The sequence below is a fragment of the Canis lupus genome, chromosome 3 (genome assembly GCF_003254725.2).
Source record: "Canis lupus dingo isolate Sandy chromosome 3, ASM325472v2, whole genome shotgun sequence".
NCBI classification, from domain to species: Eukaryota; Metazoa; Chordata; class Mammalia; order Carnivora; family Canidae; genus Canis; species Canis lupus.
In genome coordinates, this window is record NC_064245.1 from 58349642 (window position 1) to 58375955 (window position 26314).

The 26314-nt window shown below is 57.9% G+C and overlaps 2 protein-coding genes across 6 annotated transcripts; one reads left to right on the top strand and one right to left on the bottom strand.

Annotated features, from left to right (window-relative positions):
• The first annotated feature begins 2117 nt into the window (after positions 1-2117).
• SH2D7 (SH2 domain containing 7) lies at positions 2118-10544 on the top strand. Its single transcript, XM_025438296.2, has 6 exons — positions 2118-2321; positions 3408-3497; positions 7215-7380; positions 7603-7800; positions 8729-9391; positions 10494-10544. Exons 1-6 carry the CDS (start codon positions 2134-2136, stop codon positions 10542-10544), a joined length of 1356 nt encoding a protein of 451 aa, XP_025294081.1. The 5' UTR covers positions 2118-2133.
• A 1120-nt stretch (positions 10545-11664) lies between these two features.
• On the bottom strand, positions 11665-25872 carry CIB2 (calcium and integrin binding family member 2). 5 transcript variants are annotated; one of them, XM_025437258.3, is made up of 6 exons: positions 25659-25872; positions 20867-20901; positions 15727-15838; positions 14155-14251; positions 12385-12580; positions 11665-12260 (listed from the first exon to the last, which is right to left on the bottom strand). In XM_025437258.3, the coding sequence occupies exons 1-6, from the start codon at positions 25707-25709 to the stop codon at positions 12239-12241; spliced, it is 513 nt and encodes a 170-aa protein (XP_025293043.1). In that variant the 5' UTR covers positions 25710-25872; the 3' UTR covers positions 11665-12238. The 5 variants fall into 5 exon arrangements, with proteins under 5 accessions (XP_025293043.1, XP_025293042.1, XP_025293045.1 ...); XM_025437257.3 differs by having other exon boundaries at positions 14104-14251; positions 25659-25865; XM_025437260.3 differs by lacking the exon at positions 20867-20901 and having other exon boundaries at positions 14104-14251; positions 25659-25859.
• Between the last annotated feature and the right edge of the window lie 442 nt (positions 25873-26314).

The window sequence follows — 26314 nt, forward strand, 5'->3', positions numbered from 1 at the left end:
GCAACATGAGAACATCTGTGATTTCTATTGGTGACAAAGTCACAGGGGATGTGATGATGAATCACTAAATTCCAGCCCTGATACTAATAGTACACTGTATGTTAACTTGAATTTAAATAAAACCTAAATCAATCAACCAAGAAAATGAAATATGCTCATCAAACATCTAACTGTGCCACGCACTGCTCTAGGTGCAGGATGGAGTAGATGATAGCACAGACAATTTAAGAAACAAGAAATTGGCTCATTCATTCTCCACGCCCTCGTGTTGGGGAGCAAATCCGTGCACACTAGCAGGATAACTGAGTGTGCAAACATAGTGGGATTTCTGTTCTGAGCCCAGTATATTCCAGGTTTAGATCTGTGGCAGGGAAACCATGCACCCCATCCCCACCCCCAGGGACCCCCGGCTAGAGCTGGCTCCTCGCCATCAAGGCTGGAAATTAACTGTTTATAATGGTGATACTCAAACAGCTGCGTGTCTGGAACACTTCCTGGCCCCAGCACACCTGTCCCCATACAGAGGGCCTGCTAGCGCTGTTTCTCTCTTTCCCCGGGAAGCGAGGTGAGTGTCTGTTACCTTTTGTATGAATGTGGAAAAGGAGACCCAGAGACGGGACTGGGGTCACGGGCTTGCCTCACAACACGCCTGTCCTCGCCATCACATGCATCCCACAGCTGCCGCAGGCATTTCCATCTTGCTTGGGATGACCACGGTGGGGCTGTAGCAATAGTATAATCATGTACATCCTTACCCACAGGGAAGGATCCACCGGGTCAGAGCCGTTACATCACAGTCACAGTCAACATATGGTGAATCCCCATCACTCACGGTATGCGGAGCACTGTCCTCAGGCCCCAACTCCTTAGCCTGCCCAGACATTGGAGGGCTTTTCCTGTTCCCCTCCTCAAGGTCACATAGCTAGCCAGCCAGGATTGGAGCCAAGGACATAGGGCTGCAGCCTCCACCCATCCACCGGGGAGCTGTCTTGTGAAGCCACTATAACCACAGCAGTGTCTACCTAAATCGTGAGCGCAGAGCGCAGGGAGATTTCAAAGTGAGCACATGTCTCTCCCCCTCTGCCCAGACCAAGGAACAGGATGTCGCAGGCACCCGCTGTCCTCGCTTCCACCAAGCGCCGCCGTTGTGGGGTGCTGTCCAGTGATGGAAGTGGATGTGTGCTCTCACCTTAGCCACCATGCACTCTCACTCAGCCCAGGCACCCTGACTGCTTCTGCCCATTCCCATTTTATAGACGAGGAAGTGGACCTTCTGAGGTCCCGTGAAAGCAGGACTCTGACCTGATCCTGTCCCCAGGGCCCACACTTTACAATGCCTACTGCCCCAGGATCCCCCTGGCTGGGTTTCTGCCGTGGAACTCAGAAGCACAGGATGCATTTAGGGATGAACACATACCCTAGCTGGTCCAAAGCCTTCTTCAAAGGCCTCTGCCTGGCCCTTCCAGACCACCCGTCCACACTAGCTGCTCCTCTCTGCTCAACCCCTGACCAACCCTCCATCTAAAGGAGATAAGCCGCGTCCTCTTCCCTTCCTTTATTGGGGTGCACATGATACTTGGCACCATATTCTGTACATGGACTCGACGATTGCCTGTCTCCTTATGCTGGAGCCACGAGGGCAAAATGCTGTTTTGTGCACGACTTTATTCCCACAGCCCAGTAGACACTCAGTAAATCTTCAGTGGAAGGAAGTTAATCAGTGAACTTCACCAAAATACAAGTGGCCTCCACTAGGGAAGGATGAATAGAATTGAAAGCTACTGCTTTGCTCATGAAGCTGGGCTGAGGGCCTCAGCCAGGCCTGGCCTTTAGCTGAAGGCGGAGGCTAGAGGTTGGGGGAACGGGGCCAGGCAGTCCATAGTCTCCTCCCCTAGCCAGCCCCACCCCTGCTAATATGACCCTCCCCACAGTGTCCCCTGCCAGAGAAGATGGCCACCCCAGAGTCAGGAAGGAGAGCTAGCCACCAGCCAGAGTGACAATTGGGCTCCTGTGTGCTGGGGCGGTTGGGGCGGGCACTGATTCAGGCAAATGAGCGGGGTGCCCACACATATAGAGGCGCGTGTGTGTGTGTGTGTGTGTGTGTGTGTGTGGTCTGCGCTCTGCTTCCGCTCCATGCTGGCCAGGATGGAGGGCAGCCCGAAGCAGCTTGGCCCTGGGAGGGGGCCCGGAGAGTCGGGGGACAGCCAGGCCTTGGCCAAGCTGCAGGAATTGGCCCTGACCTGGTTCATGGAGACACAGGCGCCCCTCATCCTGCAGGACGGAGCCCTGCCCCCCTGGTTCCACGGATTCCTTACCCGCAAGTAAGGCTACCCCTTGGCATGGAGAAAGTGGTCTGGGGACCCTGGGATGAGGATGGCTCCTGCCGTCTCCCTGGGTGAGGCCCGGGATGGGGTGAGGAGCCTGCGGTCTCTGGGCAGCTGGGCGAGTGCAGTGGCCACTCTGGGAGTCCCGGCCTAGAGAAGAGAGAGAGCAGGTGCACTCAGACATGGCAGGGCCTTCGGGTCATTGTCCAGTCGCACACCATTCACAGGGAGCTGAGAGCTATCTTGGGTGGGGACCGCCTTGGGGAAACCTGGATGTGCACTGCCCCCCAGGAAAGGGTGGCTCTTGGATTAGCAGATGCCAGAGCTGCCTGAGCATGAGACCAGAGACAGCAGATGCAGCCTGGCCCTCCCTGCCCAGCACCAGGCACCAGCTGTCTACAGGGGCAGCTTGGGGTCCAGCACTTAGCTTATTGCCCTGCTGTCCCCATCATCAAATCCTTACCTGTTGAGCTCAGTGCTTTCATTTAGTCGCAGGCTGTGCAAAATCCACAGCTGGCCTTACAGAGAGCAGGTGCTCAGTTGGGGCCGACGTGCTGCCAAACCAAAGGAAGCTGGAATTTCTCACCATGTCGCCAAAATACTTGGCACTGTTCAAAAATATTCCTGGCTGCCCAGCTGGAAGGGACACACAGGGGACATGAGAGCCTGTTGGGATCAGGGTCCAGACAACACAGCACCTCCTCCCTATAGAAACCTGCACAACTGTACATGGTGGCCCTGAGGCCGGGACCTGCCAAACCTAAACCTTTCTGGCTCTATGGATTCGTTCTTGGTGGGGGGCCAGGGTCAGTGGCTATTGTGCCTGAGGTGAGGCTGCAGTGTGGAGGTGCACGTGGGGCCTCAGGACTCTGACCCAGCCCAAGTCTGAGTGTGGACAGGCCACAGTGGCAGCCCGAGGCCTGGGAGAGTCTCCAACCCCTACCGTGGAGAGGGCTGGCTATCTGTGCACTGCATCTGGCACCCAAAGGCATGGCCAGCAGGGATTCTGAGGCAGGTCCAAGTCGGCCTGCTCCTGCTGCCAGACGGGCACAGGCCCCAGTTAACTGCATGCCCTCTGCCCAGGCAGACAGAGCAGCTGCTCGGCGACAAAGCTCTCGGCTCCTTCCTCATCCGCCTCAGCGACCGGGCCACCAGCTACATCTTGTCCTACAGGTAGGAAAGAAGCTTGCTTTGCAGATAGGACAGGTGCCCCCCACCCCCCTGTGGGCCACACTGCCTGGCTCTCACTGGGCCGCTGGCTCCCCCACCCCGCTCCATCCATCATGTGTTCTGCAGACACAGCCACAGCCCTCAGTGGGAATGGGTGGGGAGGGGGGGCAAGAGACAGTCCCCCTCACTGGCTTCCCGGAAGTAACCTTGAGCCTAGGGCAGAAGAGAGGGTGTGATGGGAGTTCAGGAGGGCCTCTCCACTGGATGGGACAGAATGTGCAACGGTCCAGAGGTACTGAGACAGAGGCGCTGAGGGAGCCGCGAGGGAGGTTCCCAGGAAGGAGTGCCTGCGGAGGAGGAAGCCAGGCGCCTGTGCAGACCGCCAATGGCTTCTCCAGGGTTCTTCCGGCAGGCTGTGGGAGGAGGCTGGACATGCAGGGCCATTGGGCCCCTGAAATGATGAGCTCCGGTCCAGGAGGGGGGCAAGATGGTCAGGATGAAGCCAAGAGGATGACATCAAGCCCAGTCTGGAGAGGATGAAGGGAGAAGCTCTCTGCCTGTCAGGGTCAGAGGGTCAGGGTCAGGGTCAGGGTCAGGAAGGACTGCTAGAGCTCCAGGGCAAACCTCGGAGGCCCCAGGCCGAATCCTAACCTGGAACATGTCTGGCTCCATTTCCTCCTCTGTAGGATAGGGACACTGTAGAACTGACTTCGTAGGGTTGCTGAGGGGGTTCAGTGGGTTCATCCGTCAAGAGGTGCTCAGCACAGTGGCTGGAACATCATGAGAACCAAATAAACGTCAATCACTGTGAAAACAGTAATTATATTCCATGTGCCACCTGCTCGGCTACACACTTTGAAAGAGATGAACCCAGAAGCTTTCAAATGGCTTTTTAGCATCAGGGCTCTTTTGTCAAACATGACCGTGGATGGAATACCAACTTATCACATTTCTCTGACATACGTGACAGGGACATGGATCTGCGGAGCCCCAGCATTGGGTCCCCGGATTTACAGCAGTTCTGGGGGAAAGGCAGGGCTTTCCAGTAAGCGGGTGGGAGCAATCGGATACCCGAGTGGAAAACAAGGGACCATAGACCCTAGTGACAAAAGCAAAGCAATATATTTCTTAAAGAAAACAGGAAGAATCGTCAAGACTTTGAAAAAGGCAAAGATTTCTTAAGACACAAACCTATTAACCATAAAAGAGAAGGTTGATAAATTTGATTTCTTTAAAATTAAGATTTTTTGTTAATCAGAAGACACCATGAAGTCACTAAAAGGACAGAGTATTAGGAGAAGTTACACATTGTAATAATGTATTTTTTTAATATTTTATTTATTTATTCATGAGAGACAGAGAGAGAGAGAGAGGCAGAGACACAGGCAGAGGGAGAAGCAGGCTCCATGCCGGGAGCCTGATGCGGGACTCGATCCCCGGTCTTCAGGATCATGCCCTGGGCTGAAGGCGGCGCTAAACCTCTGAGCCACGAGGGCTGCCCTGTAATAATGTATTGAACAAAGGACTCTTGCCAGAATATACGAAAAGCTCCCACGAATCAATAAGACAACATGGTAAATAACGTGGGTAGACTAGAATGGGTACTTCATAAAAGGGGTCGTCCAAAGGGCGATAGTATGTATCGTTCGGCAGCATTATAATCGGGAAAATACAAATGGAACCTGCAACGAGTGGCTGAAATGGGAAGACAGAACACAGTAGTTGGTGAGGATGTGCGGCAGCTGGAACTCTCCTGCATAGCAATGGTTTCAGGAAAGGATTTGCCAGAACCTAGGAGCTCCACAGAGGCCTGTCCCCACCCACCAAGGCGACACCCTGGCACATTCTCAACATCAGTGAGCACATGAACAGAATATCCAGGGCAGCTTTGTTTCTAGCAAATCTGGAAAGCCTTAAACGTCCAACAGAAGGGGTAAATGGTGGATTTTTTTCATTAAATGGAATTTTACACAGGGGGGTATGGAGCTAAATGTCCCTGGACATGAATCAATCTCAGAGATATGATGTTGAGTGAAAGATGCCAGACACAAAAAAGAAAGACCCTGGGATTTCTTTTTGCGAAGTTCCATAGACAGAAGGGGCAGGGGTTGGAAATGTTTTCTGTTTTGCTCTGGGGGCAGGATCCATAGGACTGTGCACTTGCAGAGTCACCCTCCACACCCTCATGACACTGGTCACTGTGGGGTTACTGATCCTTAAAGGAGGGACCGACTGAGAGGAGGGCGCAGTGAGGGGATAGTGAAGGAGTAGTGAGGGGATAGCGAGGGGGTAGTGAGAGGAGTGAGGGGGAGGAGGGGGTAGTGAGAGGAGTGAGGGGGAGGAGGCAGGAGTGAGGGAGAGGAGATGGGAGTGAGGGGATAGTGAGGGGGAGGAGGATGTAGTGAGGGGTAGTGAGGGGGAGTGAGGGGGAGGAGGTGGGAGTGAGGGGGGATGAGGGGTAGTGAGGGGGAGTGAGGGGGTGGTGAGGGGGTAGTGAGGGGGTGGTGAGGGGAAGTGAGTGGGAGGAGGTGGGAGTGAGGGGTAGTGAGAGGGGAGTGAGAAGGGAGTGAGAGGTAGTGAGGGGTAGTGAGGGGAAGGAGGGGGTAGTGAGAGGAGTGAGGGGGAGGAGGCAGGAGTGAGGGGGAGGAGGTGGGATTGAGGAGTAGTGAGGGGATCTGAGGGGGAGGAGGATGTAGTGAGGGGTAGTGAGGGGGAGTGAGGGGGAGGAGGTGGGAGTGAGGGGGGATGAGGGGTAGTGAGGGGGAGTGAGGGGGGTGGTGAGGGGGTAGTGAGGGGGTGGTGAGGGAAGTGAGTGGGAGGAGGTGGGAGTGAGGGGTAGTGAGAGGGGAGTGAGAAGGGAGTGAGAGGTAGTGAGGGGTAGTGAGGGGAAGGAGGGGGTAGTGAGAGGAGTGAGGGGGAGGAGGCAGGAGTGAGGGGGAGGAGGTGGGAGTGAGGAGTAGTGAGGGGATCTGAGGGGGAGGAGGGTGTAGTGAGGGGTAGTGAGGGGGAGTGGGGGGAGTGAGGGGGAGGAGGTGGGAGTGAGGGGGGGTAGTGAGGGAAAGTGAGTGGGTAGTGAGGGGGAGTGAGGGGAAGTGAGTGGGAGGAGGTGGGAGTGAGGGCGAGTGAGGGGTAGTGAGAGGGGAGTGAGAGGTAGTGAGGAGTAGTGAGGAGAAGGAGGGGGTAGTGAGGTGGTAGTGAGCGAGGAGGGAGTAGTGACGGGGAGTGAGGCAGGAGTGAGGGGAAGTGAGTGGGAGGAGGTGGGAGTGAGGGGGGGATGAGGGGTAGTGAGGGGGAGAGGTGCTAGGGGTTTAGGGCTGCATGCAGTGGAGCCTGAAGTCTATATCTCTTGCAGGGATGGGGTTTGGGGGAGGAGTGATGCTCGTGCAGGGTTGGACCTGTTTTGGGTGAAGATGTGGTGTTTCGTTCACCGTGGATTCCTCGGCATTGAATTTGATTTTCTACACACCGCCTTGTTGGATGTTTGCTCAGTCTGTAGGGCCCTTAGGTCTCATGCCCAGCCTCACAGGGGCAGGGAGGGGACCCCAGGGACCTGGGATTTGGAGGCCACCCCCCTGCTCTGGACCCTGTACAGCCCCCCACGGGGCAGAGCTCCTCGAAGGCCAGGCCCCCAACCTCCAATGCGGAGCCCCCACAGACGGTCAGCGTCCCCCGAGCCTCGTCCTGCACCCAGGACCCAGGGTACGCGCACTTGTGTCGTAGGGGCAGTGACCGCTGTCGGCATTTCGTCATCAACCAGCTCCAGGACCGGCGCTACCTCGTCTCGGGGGACACCTGCAGCCACAGCACCCTGGCTGAGCTGGTGCGCCACTACCAGGAGGTGCACTTTGAGCCCTTTGGGGAGACCCTGTCTGCCGCCTGCCCCAGGGTAGGCACCCCTCTGCTGCGGCGTGCCTCTGGACAGGGTGGGGTGTCCAGGCCTAGGTTGTGCCCCCGCTCAGGCCCATGACCTCGTGGTCACGCTCCCTATTTAAAAGGGGGAGACTGAGGCAACACCTTACCTGAGGTCAGGGGCTCGGTGGGCTGGTGTGGGTCCCTCACCAGCTGGGGGTGCATGAACATGCCCCTACTGTGCCCCCACTACCCGCAGCCAGAGGACAACGATCCCTATGATGCCATCACCCTGGGTCTCCACCACACCAGCCTGGGCCTGGAAAAGCCACCTGCCGCAGCAGCCCCCACGGTGGGCGCAGACGCCACCTGCCCCCAGCCCCCAGTCTCCTTCGTCCACACCAGGAAGAGCCTGGAGGCCACTTCCTGTAGCTTCTCCGAGGAGGGATGTGTGGAGGTGAGCAGGGTCCTCAGCGCTCTGGGTGGGGCTGCACCAACGCCCACAGGTCCGGCCCACAGGCTGGCCTTCCTGGCTGTGCCTCAGTTTACCACTCCTACGGTTCCTCTGCACTTGAATAAGAAAATGGGTAAGAGATGCCTGAAACTCGTGTACACTGTGCGAGTGTGGGGGGTGCTGTGAGAGGGTACTTTCCCTCCACAGCACCTCCTGGGAGGGGCTCAGATTTTACTCCTATACAACAGATCACAGCACACCTCAGGTCTCACTTCACCCTGAGGCCTCATGGGGCCCTCACCCGGGGCCCTGCTGCCTCCTCTCTGCTCTCTTCTCCAGCTTCACCAGCCTTTGGATTTCTCAGAACACACCAACCTTGCTCCCACCCCAGGGCCTGTGCACTTGCTAGGTCTTTGCTGCGATGCTCTTCCTACCAGAAAGCTGCTGGCGCACTTGGTCCACTTGCATGTCATCTCTCCAGGAAGGGCACCAGGGCTGTAGGAAAGGCCCCTTCCCACCTGCCATTCTGTTCATCCCGTTACCCTGCTGTGCTCTTCTTCATGACACGACTAACGACCTGATGGTCTAACATGTGTTGTGTCAGGCACATTAGACCATGTCACAGGCTGGTCTGTTGCCCACCTCCCCGGTTAGAAGGTGGCCTTCGAGCATTGGCTGTGTTGCCCATAGAGTCCTTGGCACCTGGGACAGAGTCTGGCCCCAGCTGGTGCCCAGCAGACATTTGTGGAATCATTTACAAATGACAGCCTGGGGGGTGGTCTCCTCCGAAGGGTGGGCTCAGGGGCTTCTGAGCGTCAGCCAATGCCCACCCATGACAGTCAGGTAAGCCGAGCCAGGACAGGGGACAAGGCTTGTCTGGGAGCATCCGTGTCCCCAAGGGTGTCGCTCCAGAGGTTCTTTCCCTCCCTAGCTCCGCGCCAGGGTGCCTCCCCTCCCCGAGAGGAGTGCCTCCCTTCTGGAAGAGTCTTTTGGGAGCCCTGGCAGCACCATCTACTCAGAGCTGAGGAAGATGAACCAGGCACGGCTGGGCCTGGGCGCAGAGGGGTCCAGCGAGCCTGGGACGGTTCCAGCTGGCAGCCGGGCTTGCTCCCCAGGCGAGGAGCCCCTGAGGAGACACTCAGTGGGAAGCCAGAACAGGCCTAATGGCCCAGAGCCTGCCCTCACTGGGGTTGGCACAGACCATGGTCGACCGGTGCCTCCTGCATCCCGGGCCCACCTCCTGGCCCCGGGATGCTCGGCTGCCTCCTGGAGCCAGGCGTCCCCGAAGCTGAGCCACAGAGCACAGCCCTGTTCCCCAGGCACTTGTACAGACACATACAAGCTCCTGCAGACAGCAGACCCACCGGAGCCCAGGGAGGCGCCAGAACAGGAAGGCAGTGCCTACGCTCAGGTCCCAGCCTACTGGGGCAGCCCAGTAAGGCCCCCGTGTTCCAGGCCCAGCCCCCCATCCAGCTGGCGGCCAGGATCCTCAGACTATGGCTGTGACAGGTTCTCGGGGGCCCCGGAGCTCCCTGAGCCCAGGAACACCTACGAACAAATTCCAGCAGCCAGGAGCACCGGACAGGCACACAAGGTAGGCTATATGGTGGGATGGGGTGGCTGCCAGGCCCCACGTGTCAGAGAGGTCATGGCCCTCATGCATGAGCAGCTCAGGTCACTACTACTGCCCCCAGGGGCCCAGACTTATCCAGGGGTCACATGTACTCGAAGATAGTGGGAGAGGCAGTTGCTCAGCGGGAACAAAGGGGGGCTCTCTCTGCAGACCAGTTTCCCCTGCCAACCCCCACACCCCAGCGTCTCAGGGCCTGTGCAAGGTGTACAGGGGGCCCTGGCTCCAGCCTGACCTACCTTCCTTCTTGTCATGGCTCAGCCACCCCCCAGCCATGTGGCTTTGGGTATAGCACTTTCCCCAGCAACAACTCCTAGCGAGAGTGTGTCCCAAATACCACAATTGCTCTTTGTTCATCTAAAACTCTAACATCACAGGGCCTCCCATACTATTTAGCCACCTGACCTGGGGCCTCCATTTCTTCATCTGAACCATGGTCTGGTCTCCGCTTGTGTCCAGAGAGGTCTGCCCCAAGGCTAGATGTGCTCACATGTTCAGGACACAGCCCAGAGCTGACTGGACAGAGTAGTCAGAGGGCAGGACAGGGAAAGGGCGGCCAGGAGGTCAGAGGGAGGTGGTCAGGGGCTCCCACAGGGCCCAGGCCCTGTCAGCCCCAGCACTCTGCCTGCAGTCCAAGCCAGGGAGGGTCCACGCTCAGTGGGGACAGCCTCAATCCCAGGCACACATGGACCCAGGTTCTGACACCTCCTGGACTAGAGCAGCCTCGGAGGGCCTGCTGTCCTGGGACCACAGGCCACCCCACAGGCAGGCCCTCCAGGAAGCCCTGAAGCCACATCCATGGCAGCTCTTCCCCCACTGCAGTCTCACATCCTCTCTGGTCCCTGGTGGCGGCCTTGCTGCACCAGAGTGCTGGGAATTAGGGGACCCCTGGCCCCTCCACCCCTTAGCTTTCACTCAGAACTGGGGCTGGAGGTGGAATTTGGCACCGTAAAGCTAGCAGAACCAGCACCAGTCCTCCGAGCTGGCCATGGGCCTCAGCCCCCAATCAGTGCTGGACCCCTTTGTCCGGGGACCCCCGGCTCCAGCAAATTCTCCATCTTTGCAGCCTGACAAGCTCCGGAGGTTCTTCTTCACGGACAAGAAGCATAAATCCTGAGCACCTGGCTTCCTGGGGCCCAGCTATGCCAGGAGTGACTGGGAAGCCCTGAGGCTCTGGAAAGCACCCCTGCTTCCCTAGCGTCCCTCACTCTCCCAGGGGAAGGGTGTCCTGGTCTGAGAGGTGGAGAACTGACCATAGGCAGGGTCGGCATCCCCACCCCCCACGTGGTCCAGGGCAGGCCCTCTTCAGTGGGCCAGCAGAGCCACAGGCCCGGGAATAGCAGGGGAGCCCCTGCCTGAGGCAACAGTTGTAGCCTGCAGGTGCTGGGCTCTCAGGAGCAGCCCCTTGGCCTGTCTCCAACCGGTCTGTGCTGCAGATGGGGAAACTGACACCCACATAGGAGCAGCAAGCTGCCTGAGGTCTCAGAGCCTGGCTGCCTGGGGTCCGCTAGGACGCGTTCCTGGGTGTTGCTGGAGAGCCAGCCAGCATGTGCCGCCCACCCCTGTGACCAGGTTGCCCTCACTTGCCCTCTGCCTCCCAGTCCCGGCCCCCAGGGCAGCTCTCAGGGCCCTCCCACTAGGCCCACACTCAGGCAAGCGGCCCTGCCCATGCAGCAGCTCTGGACACAGGCAGTCTGGTGTCCCGCTCCCCCTGGGTCCTTCCTGCTTTGTCCCACTGTCCCCTCACCTGCATGTCCCCACGTGTCAGGGTGGTCTGCTGCTCCCCGCCCATGGCCCCTGGGCAGCAGAGGTGGAAAACAGATGGACCATCCCCAGAGAGAGCGCTGCAGCCCACACCGCTCCCGCCTGTGTCCCTCAACGGTGCTGGGCCTGGTTCACACCTGGGGGAGCATCTCCCCTCAGCAGCCTCACACCTCAAAGATCGGGGACATGAGAGCCCCCACCACCTAGGGTGTGTAGGATGGACAGCATGGCAAGTGGCTTTGTGTCTGACATATGGTTAGTGCTCTGTGAATTCTCACCTAATGTCCCCCGTGGGGCTCACCAGAGACCTGGGGCACCAATGTGTCTCCCTCTCCAAAGTACAAGCATTGAAATAAACGTTAGTGCCCAAAGCAGAAAGGTGATGCTTGACCCCGAGGGGACTAACTACTGGTGGGATTTCAAGGAGAAAGGGACCTTTGAGTGTATCCTAGTGTCAGCAGGCAGACCACGGGGACATCAAAGTGCTTTACTACTGGGAATTCACATATGTGTGGGTAGGATGCACCAGTGAAAATTCCACATCTCAGGAGAGCAGGGGGTGGGGTGCCCAGGGCTCAGAGCCAGGGACAGAGCAGAGCCCTGGGCCCACCATCCTCCCAGCTTCACATTGGGGGGGTTGGGGTGCAGCCCAGCTGTGGGTTTTGGAAGACTGCATAGCTCATAAAATCTTGTCCTCTTTCCCTTTTCACTTTGCCCTGGGCAACCCGGGACGCCTGCCCAGCACTCAGGACACATCTGTGTCCCCTGCCCCATAATGTCTCTGCCTTTCCTCCCAGTGGGGCCCTTCCTGACAGGGAGAGGACCGGGGTCTGGGGGCTCAGGGGCACAGATGGAGGGCCTGGGAGGGGCCCTGCTCCCCACATCCCCCTTCCCTGGTTAAGGATTTTTTGCTCAAAGGGCCAAGGAAATGTTGGTGGGTACAACCCCAGAGGCTGCAGCCTCTTTCTGGGCAGCATGGAGGTCACACTTGCGTAGACAACAGAGCCAGGTGGTCGGCTTTGGGGCCCTCATGCCCTGGTGGTGTCCTCAGATCCGGATGTGGAAGGTGCTGGAAAAAGAGGAAGGGCCCTCAGTAGAAAGCTCACTGAACCCCAGCCCAGTGTCGACCGGTCCCTTAGGAGGACACGGCTGACTAACTCCAAGGGGGGGCCAGTCGTCCCCAGGGGCCGCACCTGAGGAAGTCAGGGGCCTTGGCGATCATGTCCTCAAAGTCAGCGAAGCCCAGCTTGCCGTCCCCATCCAGGTCCGCCTCCTCAATGACCTTGTCACACACAAGCACCACCTCGTCCTCATCTAGCTCCGACTTAGTGAGCCGCGCCAGTGTGCGCTCCAAGTCCTCCTTGCAGATGAAGTTGTCTGTGTTGAAGTCTGCGGGCAGGTAGGTGGGGGTGCTCAGGCCGGGCCCCCAACATGCCACCCTGTGCCCAGGCCCCGGCTGACTACCACAACCCACAGGCCAACACTCATGATCCCATGACACCTCCGCCATGGCTGCAGGTATGAACCTAGCCTGAGACGCTTGCAAGTCCAAGTCTGAGGCTTGGGCCACCAGGCCTCCTGCCACACCTGCAGTACGCCCCATGTGCCCTCAGGAGCAGAGGGAAGCAAGGCCCAGGAAGGCCAGCGACTAAATCAAGCTCAGAGAGCTGCTTGGAGGGGGAGGCAGGATACTGCCTGGGCCTGTTGCCACTAAGCACCCCTGCCCAACCACGTTCTTTACACTGCACCACAGGGCCTCCCGCAGGCCCCCCAGCAGGCTGGTCATGGTCAGAAGACTCAGAAGCCCCTTGGAGGGAGGGCTGGCCCCTGGGCACACTTGGCAGAAGGCACCACCACTGCCCAAAGCACGGCCGCACGGCTTGCAGCAGTGACTACACCCTCCCCTCATTTTCAGCTCAGCTTCTGGATCTTGGCCCCCTCCTCTACCCAGAGTGCCCCTCCCACTTGTCTATCCAGCAAATTCCCATTGGCACCCCCAGGGGGCTTTCTAAGCCTTAGGGCTCCCCGCTCCTGGGCCTCTGCCACTAGCCACACCCTGACGAGAAGGGCAGTGATGAAGAGCGTGCCCACTAGCAGGCATGTCACACGCTCTGCCTCATGGCCCCGCCTACACAAGCTAAGTGGTAGGTCCAGGGAGAGTCCCTACCATACACAGATGAAGAAACAGGTCCTGCAAGGGGCATGTGACCTAAAGGGACATCCCTGGTCAGGACCAGGACCCAGAGCCCAGCCCCTTGACAGGTACCTCCATATTGGCCCGTGAGTGCCTCTGGGGTCGGCATGATCCCATGACACCTCCGCCATGGCTGCAGGTATGAACCTAGCCTGAGACGCTTGCAAGTCCAAGTCTGAGGCTTGGTGCACCCAGACCAGGCCTCTGATGTGGGCACAGTGGCTACAAGAGGAGAAAGCATGAGAGGCTCCGGAGCCACAGGGTGGCCACAGGTGCTGGGACAGGCCTGTCGGGGCTCCTCTGCTAGCAGGGACCCAGCCCTCCCTGGAACTCCACCTCAGGAGGGTAGACAGTCCATGAAGGTCCATCCTCTGGAGCCCAGTGCCCTCTGGTGGTCAGCATGACCGTGGCACTGGGAGCCTGCTGCCTGGCAGAGGCCCCTCCCCAGCCCCCTACCTCTGGCTCACACCTCAGAATCCAGAACTGTCCACCTGCAATCCTGTGGCGCCCTGGAGCCCCAGCACCTGGTCCACGTTCCCTAGCTGGCTCCTCACAGCCTGTCCTGTGACCTCCTCATGAAACCCGGCACCTCCCTACTGTTCCATCCACTGGGCACAGCTGCCCCTACCTGTGGTGTCCACGTGGCCCCCCCTTGCTCCAAGGCCCCTGCACCCCTACATGCTGCCACCCACAGGTATGCAGTCCTCTAGGCCCATACCGTAGATCTTGAAGGCATAGTTTGCCTTGAGCTCTCGGGGTGCTGACTCACACAGCACGGAGAACATGTCCACAAAGTCATTGAAGGTAAGGTTCCCCTCGCCATCCTCAGAAAAAGCCTCTACGATCCTTTCCTTGAAGGGGTTCTCCTGCAGGAAACAACCAGCATCACATGGGTACATGGGGACTGAGCGGACTCAAGAAAGACAGCAACGATGTGTGTGGCCTTGGACAAGTGACCTAACCCCTCTGAGCCCCCACATCCCCATCTGCAAAGTGGGGATGACAAATGGGCCTGCTGGGCTGGTGTGCCAGGGGCTGGATAAAGTATGACAGGTGGGGGTGCAAAGCCAGGCTGAGGTGCACTCACAGCAGGCAATGCCTCATGTCAAGCAGGGGCACCCCCCACCACTGCTCAGAGGGGTGCACAGGAGTACCTGCCTCGACGTGGATGGAAGAGAAGAGGTGGCCCAGGGCACAGGCAGGGGACAGGGTTACGGGAGGCAGAGGTGGGGCCCCTGAGGCTCGGAGAAAGGGCCGGGATAAGCAACAGGACTCGGAGGGGCAGTCAGAACCCGGGCCATCACCAGACCGCTCAGGGCCTCTAGCCCCAGGGATCCTCCCTCTGATCCCAGGTCTCTCGGGGCTCTTCTTTAGAGTCCCCCACCCCAACTGGGCTTGGCCACTCCCACTCTGTGCCTGCGTGGCTACTGCCAGTGCCCCTGCCCCTGCAGTGATCCTCTGAGCCAGGGCGCAGGCTTCTCTAGGCAGAGTGGACACCTGCCCAGGGGCAAGCCTGGGCCTCACTGTCCCTCGGGACTGAGGTCACAGCCAGGACACAGGCCAGAGAGGATGCCACATGGTGCTGTGACCCCAGAGTCACACATCCAAGGCCTAGCAAGGGGCTAGTGGCAAAGTCCCACAGCAGTGTAGAGTCCTGCCCCCATGGCCAACCTCCCCTACTGCCGGAAAGCACTTGACCACCAAAAAATACACAAAATGAAACTTTTGTGTCAGATACATGTGTGGTCTGAGGTCCAGCAGGATCGGCCTTGCCTGGGAGCTTGCTGGAAAACAGAATCTCAGCCCACACCACCCACACTTGCTGACCCCATGTGCCTGTGTGTATTCTGGGCTGAGAAGGGAGGGTGCGGATGACCTGCTGTGAGAGGCCAAAGCCAGAAGAGGACACAGAATTATCCAAAAAAGCAGACGTAAGGGGGCGCCTGGGGGCTCAGTCAGTGGAGTGTGGGACTCTTGGTCTTGGCCCTGTCCGTGATCCATGATCTCAGGCCGAGCCCTACAGGGCTCTGTGCACCTTGTTGGCTTCCACCTCTCCCTCTTAAGTAAATACATAAAAACTTAAGGGAAAAAAAACCAGACACAAGTCCTGCCACATGGAGCCAACTGTCCATCTCACAAGGGGGCAGCAGTGAGCATGGCACCCTATGGCCCCACATATGGAACTCCTGTGTTTAGAGCACAGGGGAGGAAACAGGTACAGAGTTCAGTGACCCTTTTGGGCCCACACAGCCACGAAGGGTAGATCCGGCCTCAACCCAGGTCTGGGGGCCTCTGTTGTACCTCCAGCCCACCTGCCCAGCAGCACTGGCCTCTCTCGTACCCGGAGCTCCGGCATCTGGATGATGAGGCTCATGGGCACGTGGACGATGGGGCTCTTCCGGTAGTCCATCGGGACGAGGTTGGGAGCCAGCTCATAGAACCGTGCATGGAGCCTACAAGGGAGACAGAGGGGAAGAGCTGGAGGGGGTGCTCCCCCCGAGCCCCAGCGGCCAAGGCTGCCCCACCTGCACCCAGATGCACTATGGCCCCAGCCCAGGGAGGTTAAGAGCCATTTGTCTAGGACCACACAACTTCAGAGACCAGGGCCCACAGCTGGAATGAAGGTCTGGAGATCCAGAGCAAGGATTCTTCACCACTCTGCCCCAGGCCTAAAGCTGCTGAAGCCCAGGCCCAGTGCTGGCCCGTCCCCAAGTCAGGCTCTGAGGGTTGGGTCTCTGGAAGCTGCCACTCATATCCACAGGCTAGTGTGAACCAACCCGGACCCCGGGCCAGGTCCCTAGCTCCTCCCACCTCGCTGGGCAGCCCGCCACTCAGAACACAAGTCCACCTGCACACTGCACAGAACTTCAAAGGTGTGAGGCCACCTGACCCTGGCTAAGGTGGAGGTCCCTCCCTGATGATTCAGTCCTCTCCTGCCCTATCCACACCCCTAACATCCTAGAGAACAGCCCCCAACTTTAGCCCCAAAAACAGCATAGTTCCAATGAAGCCATGTCCATGACATGCTGCCAGACAAGGGGACAAGCTGCCAGGGGCCCAGGGGGGGACCCTGCTCAAGGTGAGGTCCAAGACTGCTGGGGATGGGACTGAAGTGGCCCCACCTGCCCTGCTACCCCAAAGCCAGGACACACTTCAAGATCCCCCCGGAGCAGGTCCGGCAGCACAGCCACCCAGCCCTCTCCAGCAGAGCATATAAGCACTCGCTGGGCTCCCACAGGTAACATCAGCCCCACTGAGCAAGTGCTCCCTCTGTGCCGGGCTCTGCAACAATCCCCCATGTGGATTACTCAATCTCCAAACCACCCCAACAGGTGGGTGTTAAGTCTCTCCATTTCTCAGGTATGGAAACCAAGGCTTCGACGGTTAGGAGCCTGTCCCAGCAAACCAGAGTAGTGGGGTGAGGGCTGAACCTAAGGCAGAGCCCAAAGCCACGAGCCCACTCCCCCAGTCACAAATTCCCAAAAGTCCTGAAACCACAAGGAAGTTCCATGGCTTAGATACACAGAGCTGGAGGGAAAAAACCCAAAGCCTGTCCCCTGCCAGTGAGCAGGTATTGGGTGACAGGACCAAGCAGGACTCTCCCCCAGGGGCACAAGGACTTTCTTTGCTCTTGCTTTTGGTGTTGAGGAAAAATCTGTCCCTCTGCCTGTGTCTCTGCCTCTCTCTCTCTCTGTCTCTCATGAATAAATAAATAGAATCTTGCAAAAATAAAAATAAAAAAAGATACAGGGACGCCCGGGTGGCTCAGCAGTTTAGCATCTGCCTTTGGCTCCGGTCATGATTCTGGGGTCCTGGGATGGAGTCCCGCATCGGACTCCCTGCAAGGGAGCCTGCTTCTTCCTCTGCCTATGTCTCTGCTTCCCTCTCTGTGTCTCATGAATAAATAAAATCTTTAAAAACCAAAAATAAGATATATATAAAAGACCTAATTCACAATAGGAAAAAAACACACCAAAATCCCCCAGAAAAACAAAGTATAAGATAAATACAAAGTGTGTAGAAGATATAACATATTTAGGCAGAATCTTATAATCATGACAACCATTTCTTCATTGTCCTGCAAAATGAATACAATCTTTTTTTTTTAAGGTTTTATTTATTTATTCATGAGACACACATACACATACATACACACACACACACACACACACACACACACACACACAGAAGCAGAGACACAGGTAGAGGGAGAAGCAGGCTCCATGCAGGGAGCCTGACGTGGGCCTCGATCCCAGGTCTCTGGGATCATGCCCTGGGCTGCAGGCAGCACTAAACCGCTGAGCCACCTGGGCTGCCCAAATGAATACAATCTTAACCACAATCTGCAATGGAATGATTTGAGAACTTACGAGAACATGTGACATGTTCACAGGTCTGTGGGGCAGAATAAATGCAGGAGGGTGGGGATGGCCCTGAAGGATGGATGTCTGGGGAGTATCGGCCTCTGGGATGCGAAAACAGTTTGAAGAACAGCAGGTCACCCCACAGCCCAGGGATGCCCAGTGTGAGGGAAGACAGTCCATAGCAAACAGCACTTGAAATCACAGACACTTGGATTCTTCTGGAAGTCACAGACTGGTGGTCCACATTTAGGACAAGCGTGCACGTTAACAATAACTAAGTTTAACTAAAATATAGATTTTATAGTTGCCCAAACCTACAAATGAAAGCCCTGGATGAAGAATCTGGATCTGCCCAAGGCAACCAACCCCTGGACTGGGGAGGGGACCAGAGACCCCTCTTACAGCAACTCCCCGACGGGGCTCCACTTATGTACGGCACATCTCTGCCCTGCCGAGTGAGAGGACCTTGGGAAAGTGAATGACTGGGGGGCAAGAGACAAAGATACAGACAGCCAGTGTGCCGGGGGGTTTGGAGGTGGCTGGCGGCATGGGCACAGGGCTGGAATGGCGGATCAGCAGTAAAAATCAAAAGACTTAAAAAGTGCCTATACCTTTTAATCCAGAAACCTGTTGGAAATTTATCTCAAAGAAATAATCTGAGGTGTGAGTTATAGTCGTGGTGCCATGAGGCCATTCACTGCAGCGCTAACTATAATGGTGATGTGCAGAAAATCTACGTGTCCAACTAAATGAATTGATAACATGGCCAGGTCATTTCTTTTCTTACCTATTTTTCCATTTTGCCTAAGGAAGAGTAATTTTTTTTAATTCTTTTTTTTTTTTTTTTAGATTTATTTATTCATAGAGATGCAGAGGGAGAGAGAGAGAGGCAGAGACACAGGCAGAGGGAGAAGCAGGCTCCATGCAGAGAGCCCGACGTGGGACTCGGTCCCGGGACTCCAGGATCACGCCCTGGGCTGCAGGCGGCGCTAAACCACTGCGCCACCGGGGCTGCCCAGGAAGAGTAATTTTAAGTAAATTATAAAACAACATGATACAAAATTTTGATACACACTCTCAAAGGAAAAATACTGGACTGATACATACCACAAGGTTCAATACACAGAAGGGTTAATGGTTATTCTCTGTGAGGAGCAGGATTAGGGGTAACACTTTGTCTTCTCTTGATTGGCTTTATTTTAGAATTTTTCTGGAGTCATCATGTATCACATAAGACGTAAAAAAAATTATAAGTAATTAAAACAACACAAATTCTGAAAATGGTGGGAAAACTAAAGCATGATAAATTAACACCCAGGCAAGCACCACTGGGTGCCCTGAGGGGCAAGGACTCACTGGGGAGCATAGGCTCCCTGTGGGCAGAGGGGAGTCAAGCATACCCACAGGAAGGAAGAGGGGTAAATCAGAGGGGATGAGGGGGCCCAGTGTTAGGGGTGGAAAAGCTGTACCCTGACCACAACTGGATCCACTGAGACGGGGGCAGGGTGGCCGAAGAGGCCTGCCCGATAGTTCGATAGTTATCAATGACCCAGGGCTGCAAGGAACCTGCTGCTCAGGTTTCATCCCGCCATCTGGTGAATGCTCAGGGTGCAGCTCACCAGCAATGGTGGGCTGGGGGTAAGGGGGAGGAGGGCCCTGCGTCTGGGGCCTGGCTCTGCTGCTGGCCCTCTCCTTGCCCTGCCTGGACTTGAGATGTGAACAGTGGAGAGGGCTCACTCAGCAGGGGTGGTCAGTTCCTGGTTAAGTCCTCCTGGCCCTTGCTGGGGCCTAGAGAGAAAGCTGGACAAAAGTGAAAGCGCCAAACTGGTAACAGAGCTATCGTGGTTCCTCCAGAGACAATTATCCCACGCACTGCCTGGTCTCACCACCCTTCCTGAGGGTGCACGGAGAGGCCCCATGACCCCAGGTAGCCTGTGTTGCACCCAGGGCCTCCCAGCCACAGGGGCTGGGGCAGGAGACAGCTCCAGGGAACACTGCTATCTCCACGGTCCTCCCCAGCAGCTGCTACAACCATCTTCCTCTCAACACCAGCACTCTGCAGAGGCAGCACCAGGCCTGGCCCCTTGGGTCCCCAGTGAGCATTAACACTGTGGCAGAGCCCCAAATGAACCAGAGTATGCAGCAGGGAATTAGGGGGACATCCAGCTGCTAGGTGGGGTGCTTTCTCCCCATTTGAAATCCAGGTCTACTTCGGGCTCTGGGCTGAGCTACAGAGGCTGGGGTGCTAAAGGGTTCAGAGTTGGGTAGGTCAGGGCTGTGGGAGGCAGCCACAGTTTGGGGCCTGTCCCCTCACCCTGCCTCTCCATGGTGGTGAAAGTGGGTGTTCCTATCTACCCAAGCAACAGGTTGAAGAGCAGCCTGGGCAGAGAAAGGCCAAGGGACACTGCCATCTGAGCACAGTGGTCAGGACAGTGACACAGCACAGCTTGCTTGGGAAGCTGTTACTGGCTCTACCCCAGCCTGCCCTAAGACCTCCAGGGAAAGCAAGTAGTCCTGTGACCTTGCCAGTTTTTAATGCCACCTGGTAACTCAGGCCCAGGGCCTGCAAGGCTCCTGGGGCCAGGTTTCCTGGCATTCTGTGGGTCGTGCTATCTGATCCTGGGGCCCTAAGTTGCCAGCCCCTCCTCATCTCTCGCATCAAAGCCAAAGAATGGGGTTGTCCTGGAAAGGGAAGAGCCCGTGGGCAGCTCACGAGTGCTATGGGCATACAGGCCAGGGCCTGGACTTCTGGATCTCCCAGGAGCAGGAAGACATCAGAGTTGGAGCCATGGGCCAGATCTTTGGGTCCTGGCTAAGTGACTGGACATTTGCTAGCCTCATCCGCAAAGTGGGGATAAAAGGATTCTCCTGTTACATGGTTACAGTGAGGATAAAATGAAAAGGTGCCTGAAACCACCCACCACGGAGCCTGGAGCCTGGCGCACAGTTCAGAGATGCTCGATTCCTGGCAGAAGGATGTGGGCTCAGGCGGGTGGGGAGCTCTCGAGTTCACGGCCGCCTGGCTGATGGTCGTCCACACCTCCAGCCAGCAGAGCCAGACCTGCGAGGTCCCCAGCCCCCGCCCCAGCTCCGAAGGATGACCGAGAAGCCACTTACTTGAGGATATCCTTCTTATTGAAGAAGGTGCAGTCCTGCAAAGGGAAAACACACACACACAGTCCCTTGCAAGTCCCAGGCTCCTTTTCCCCTCAGGATCTCACAGGAAGGCCCTGGGGCAAAAGACTCACTATTGCCCCTCACTGGCCTGCCCCAACCCCTGCCCTACCCAGTCCCTGGCCCAAAGGGCCCTGGAAGCGGCCTCCTGAAGCTCTTGACCTGGCCCAGGAACCATGTGCATGGGGTGGGGGACTGTGAAGCTCCTTGAGGGAGCTCATTCACAGGCAAATAGAATGGTCAGAGGTGGAAGCCACTGATTTGCGGACTGCCCTGTGGGACAGCAGAGAGAGGGGCTGCGAGACAAGTCAGGTGTAAGGGCCACAGGGGTGCGCCATCCACACTATAGCCCCATGGCACTGTGTGTGCGTGGCTGTGGGCAGCTGCTCATGTGCAGAGACAGAGGATTCCAGGTACACAGGCTGGACAAGCTACAGCATCTATCTGGCATCTGAAGCTGCAGGAATAGATGAGGTCACATGGGAGACAGTGGAGGCTAGGAGTGTGGGAAAGAGTGTGGGAAAGTAGGATCAAGGAGGCAGGTGGGCAGGGAGGAACTGCTGGCATCTGGACAGATGCAAGGGCAGAGGCTTCCAGGGACCCTCGGGCAGGCATTTCCCAGGGTGGGGGCAGCTCTCAGATCCTAAGGTTGCCCGTTCATGGACTCATTTCTGGTGTCCTGCCTTTGTCTGGATGGCCTGCCTGGTGATGATGGCCACTATTCCAGGCCACGATGGTAAGTATGGAGGTGAAAAGATCCCAGCAAAAGGCCTTTGTGCCTATCCCTGCTCCCTGGCCCCTCTACCTTTGCCAGCTGTTGCCCCACGAAGGAACGCAGCACTTAGGCTCTGTTGAGCCCAGAGCCTCCTGGGGCAGCGTGCTGACCAGAGCTGGCTCCAACGAGGGGCTCACGGATGCAGTCCAGCCTTGCAGCCAGCCAGGCCTGCCCAGGATGAGACCTAAAGCCACTAGGCACTGGAGCAGCTTGGACTGGGCAAGTGACTGGGCACAGGTGACTGGGCAAACATCCAGGGACCCACTGGGTGCCTACAGTAGAGCTGAGGGGGGCTGGTAGGCTCCACATAGTCAGTGTGACCTTCTGGGCCACAAGCTACTACCCAAAAGGTAGACTACCCTTATGCTGCCCACCCACCTGGAGGGTGGGGCTTGGCTTTAGGCCATAGCTCCTCTGCTCCCTCCCCACCAAGCATGGATACCCTGCAGGCTTAAGACTCAGCTGTGTGGACTGATTATCTAAAGACCTAGATACCTGGAGCAGGCCCCAGGGGCAGACCTCCCTCAGCCCCCAGGCTGGTTCTGTGGCCTGTAGGAGATAGTGAGAAGGGCCAGGGCTTTCCCCACCAGCCTGGCGGGGGTGTCAGCATAACCAGAACAGGGAGAGGCCTGACTTCTGCTCTGTCCCCCTGGCCTGTCCTCTCTCCTTTGCCCTGGGAAGGAAGAGTCTGGGTCCCAAACCAAGGGCCCCACAAGCAAAAGATAAAAAGCTTCTCACAGGACCCTGGTCCCTTATCAAAACCACTTATACCTAACTATGTCAATGGTCTTCAAGGTGTGCTTCCTGGATCGGCAGGACCCGATTCTCAGGGCCCACTCCAAACCTACTGAATCACCAACTCGGGGGAGAGGGGGCAGGAATCTGCACCTTTAAAGATCCTTGGGTGACTCAGTGGTTTGGCGCCTGCCTTTGGCCCAGGGCGCAATCCTGGAGTCCCGGGATCAAGTCCCGCATCCCGCTCCCGGCATGGAGCCTGCTTCTCCCTCTGCCTGTGTCTCTGCCTCTCTCTCTGTGTCTATCATGAATAAATAAATAAATCTTTAAGAAAATAAAAAATAAATAAAAGATCCTCCATTCCCAGTGATGCCGATGCCTGCTAAAGTGAGGGCCTCAGCTCTAGAGCAGAATCACCTGGGGAGCTCCTGTGCCCTCTTTCAGCACGGACCAGGTCAATTAAAGCAGAATCCCTGAGGTAGAGCCAGGCATCAGAGTTTTCAGAGCTCTTCCGGTGACTGCACTATACAGCCCAGGCTGAGAACCACACCCCCACCAGGCCATGACCATCACAGGCCTGGTCCACAGGGGCTCTGATTACCCAATTTTGTTCAATCCTCATCATTAGCCATGGTGGGGGGAGGGGGACTGGCGTTATCTCCCCATTCTGTCCCCATTCTGTAGGTGAGAAAATTGAGGTTCAGTGAAGTGGTTAGCTGGCTCTCAGCTGCACATGCAGCCCAGGACTGACTGCAATTCAGGCCTTTGTGATTCTTGACCACAGTCCATTGGGAACAGAGCCCACCCATGACCACTGTATGCTGACTGCATCTGCTGTCTTATCTCGGGATCTGGCACCTTGTGGGTGCTCAATATGGCAGGTGGTATGAGGAATCAGGCCTCCACATATGTGGAGCCTCTCACTGACTGAAGGTGTCAGTGAAGACATTGGCCCTGCCTACCCTAACCTCTCTCCTCTCTGAACACATGCAACAGCTGCCTCTAGGTTTTCTTTCTTTCTTTTTTTTTTTTTTTTAATTCATGAGAAACACAGAGAGGAGAGAGAGAGGCAGAGACACAGGCAGAGGGAGAAGCAGGCTCCAGGCAGGGAGCCCAACATGGGACTCGATCCCAGGTCTCCAGTATCACACCCTGGGCTGAAGGTGGTGCTAAACTGCTAAGCCCCCTGGGCTGCCCGTGCCTCTAGGTTTTCAACATTACCAACAAAGCTGCCATGAACCTGCTCATCAACTGACGTTTTGCTTTGTCCTCTGTTGACTCATCGCAAGGAGGTAGCTTACAGGGGATCAACATGGCAGGAACCTTAAAAGGTTCTCAGGGTTCTGAGTAGCTTGGTGGTGTTGGCAAAAGAAAAGGTCTGTAATCATTCAAATTTCTGTCTTGCTTTGGATCCTTAGGTGGAGAGAAGAGGGGAGTCCACAGGTGAGTTACAGGACTTGCTCTTAACTGAGCACCTGGGCTGCCTGAGAACAGAGAGCAGGGCCAAAGCTGCAGTGGTGGGTTCTGGGGAAGGCCGGGCCCTGTTTTGTAGTTTGAGGGGTTTGGGGGATGGATCGATTGATCAGGAAGGCAGAGGAGTCTGGAGAGAAGCCTGCACTTAAGAGTCACTGGCACCTGCATGGGGGTGGGGTGTCTATAACTGGGGCCCTGTCTGGCGTGGGGCTGGCTGGCTGGACAGCAGAGGGAGGGGTGCTGGGGCTCTCAGGTTCCCTGGGGATGGGGAGGGGGGTTGGTGGCAGTAACTGGGGCACTGGCTGGCGAGGGGCCAGTGGACAGAGGGAGGGGGGCTGGGGCTCTCAGGTCTCTTCAGCTCTCATTTCTCCAGCCTGTCTGGCCCTGGAGGAGGATCACAATCCAACACTGGGCCTGGCTCCGAAGGGTAACCCGTAACCCAATGCCAGGCTGGTCTGAGTGGAAACCCAGGCTCTCACCCCCACGGGGCCACTCTTCACTTGTGAGCATGGTCTACGAACTTGGCTGTGCCCACCTCCAAGCCTGCACCATCTCTGAACCTTGCAGAGCAAAAGCCCCCCTTCCCTCCTGGCACTCCGCAGCCCACTAAGGCCCTCCCCTAGAGCAGGCTGGGAAGGCTGGCCTCTGGGAAGGCTGGCTGGCAGGACTCCAGGACACCCAGCTCACACAGGCCCTGCCCCCAAACTAACCTGAAGGGATGGGCTCCTCAGCCTCCATCTACTCTTCTGTAACACAGGTGATAACCACCCGCTGTGAGGGCAGCCATTCTGGGGCCTGGTACACAGCAGGTGCCCATGAGTGTGGCTCTGGCGCCTTCCCAGGGCCTCACGTGGAGCTGACAACTGTTGACAGCCAGGGTTTCTGAGGCAAAGGGGCCTTTCTTCACCTCTGTCCACATCACAGGACTCACATGTCAAGCCCATTACCAAAATAAAAACTGGTGAAGGCAGCAGGCGGTGCTCATCTCCCCACAGCACACACTCCACCTGCGCCCCTGCCCAGGGGAGTCGGGTGGGGGCATCCAGTAGGGCCTCCACCGAGGAAGAGCACCCACCAAGGGAGGGAGGAGAGAGCCTGGTGCCTCAAGGGAGCTGTGGACAGTCCAGGGTGGCTGCAGGGCACAGGGCAGGGGAGGGGTGTGGGAGGCTGCAGGAGCCCGCGGGTCAGGCTGTGGGGCTTCATCCTGCACCAGGAACCCCCCAACCCATCAGGGTCTTCATCCTGCACGCCGTCCTGAAACTGTGGGCAGCGGGCTGTGGATCTCGCTCCAGCCGGTCTCCTGGCTCTGGACGGGGTGGTCCAGCAGGGAGGTGGGAGGGTGTAGCTGCGGAGGGGCCCGGGGAACCAGCACCTGGCCTGCCTCCTTGCTCCAAGCATCTCCATGCTGGGGCCAGAGGGAAAGACCCCAACAGACAGACAACACACCAACCTAAGCCTGCATTCGGGAGCGGACGCGGCCGACTGAGCCAGGCGGGCCCCCGGTGGTTCCTGCTCCGCACAGACCACGTCTCCTGCGCGGCGGGCCCTCGCTCCAGCCCACGGTCAGTGCCCGCCGAGGACGCGCTCGGCGGGAGCGGCAGAGCTGCCTGGGGAGGGCTGGCTCGCCCCCGGCGGCGCGCCCGCCCTCCACGCAAGGCTGGGGAAACTGAGGCTGGAAGTCCCGCCCGAGGTCACGCCTTGGCGGGAGGCGGGGGGGGGGGGGGGGGGGCAGGGTCCGGACCGCCGGCTCACCTGGTAGTTGTCCAGCTGCTCCTCGGTGAAGATGGTCTGCTTGTTGCCCATGGCGGCCGGAGCCCGAGCCCGCGGCCCCGCGGCCACCCCGAGGCGGGAGCGCGACCGCGAGCCGGGCGGGGAGAGGCCGGGCGGGGAGAGGCGAGCGACCCCACCCCGTCAGCGGCCCTTCCCGCCGCGGGCGGCGCTGCCCCGCCTCTTCCCGCCTCCGGCCGGGTGCGGCCGGGACTTCCGGCAGGGCGGGGCGGGGACTTCCGGCAGGGCGGGGCCGGGACCTCCCGCGGCCGGGCCAAGACTTCCGGTCGAGCGGGACCAAGACTTCCGGTCGGGCGGGGCCAGGACCCACGGGTGGGCGGGGCCAGGACCTCCGACTGGGCGGGGCCAGGACCTCTGGGTGGAAGCGGTGAGGATCAAAGGCAGCGCCGGGTTAGGGTGCCGAGGGCCTGGCGGCCGTCCACGTGGGGCGAGCCCTGGACAGGGTGCGGGCATCCAGGTGTCGCAGCGCGACCCCACGACCCAAGAGGGGTCAGTGAGCGGGAGGCCCACCTGGTCTCTGCCCGGACGTGGCGTCTCCGGGTCTTGCGGGGGCGGGCAGGATTCGTCAGCTGTCTTTGCATCCTGGGGCACACACAGGGGACTGGAGACGATTTACAGGG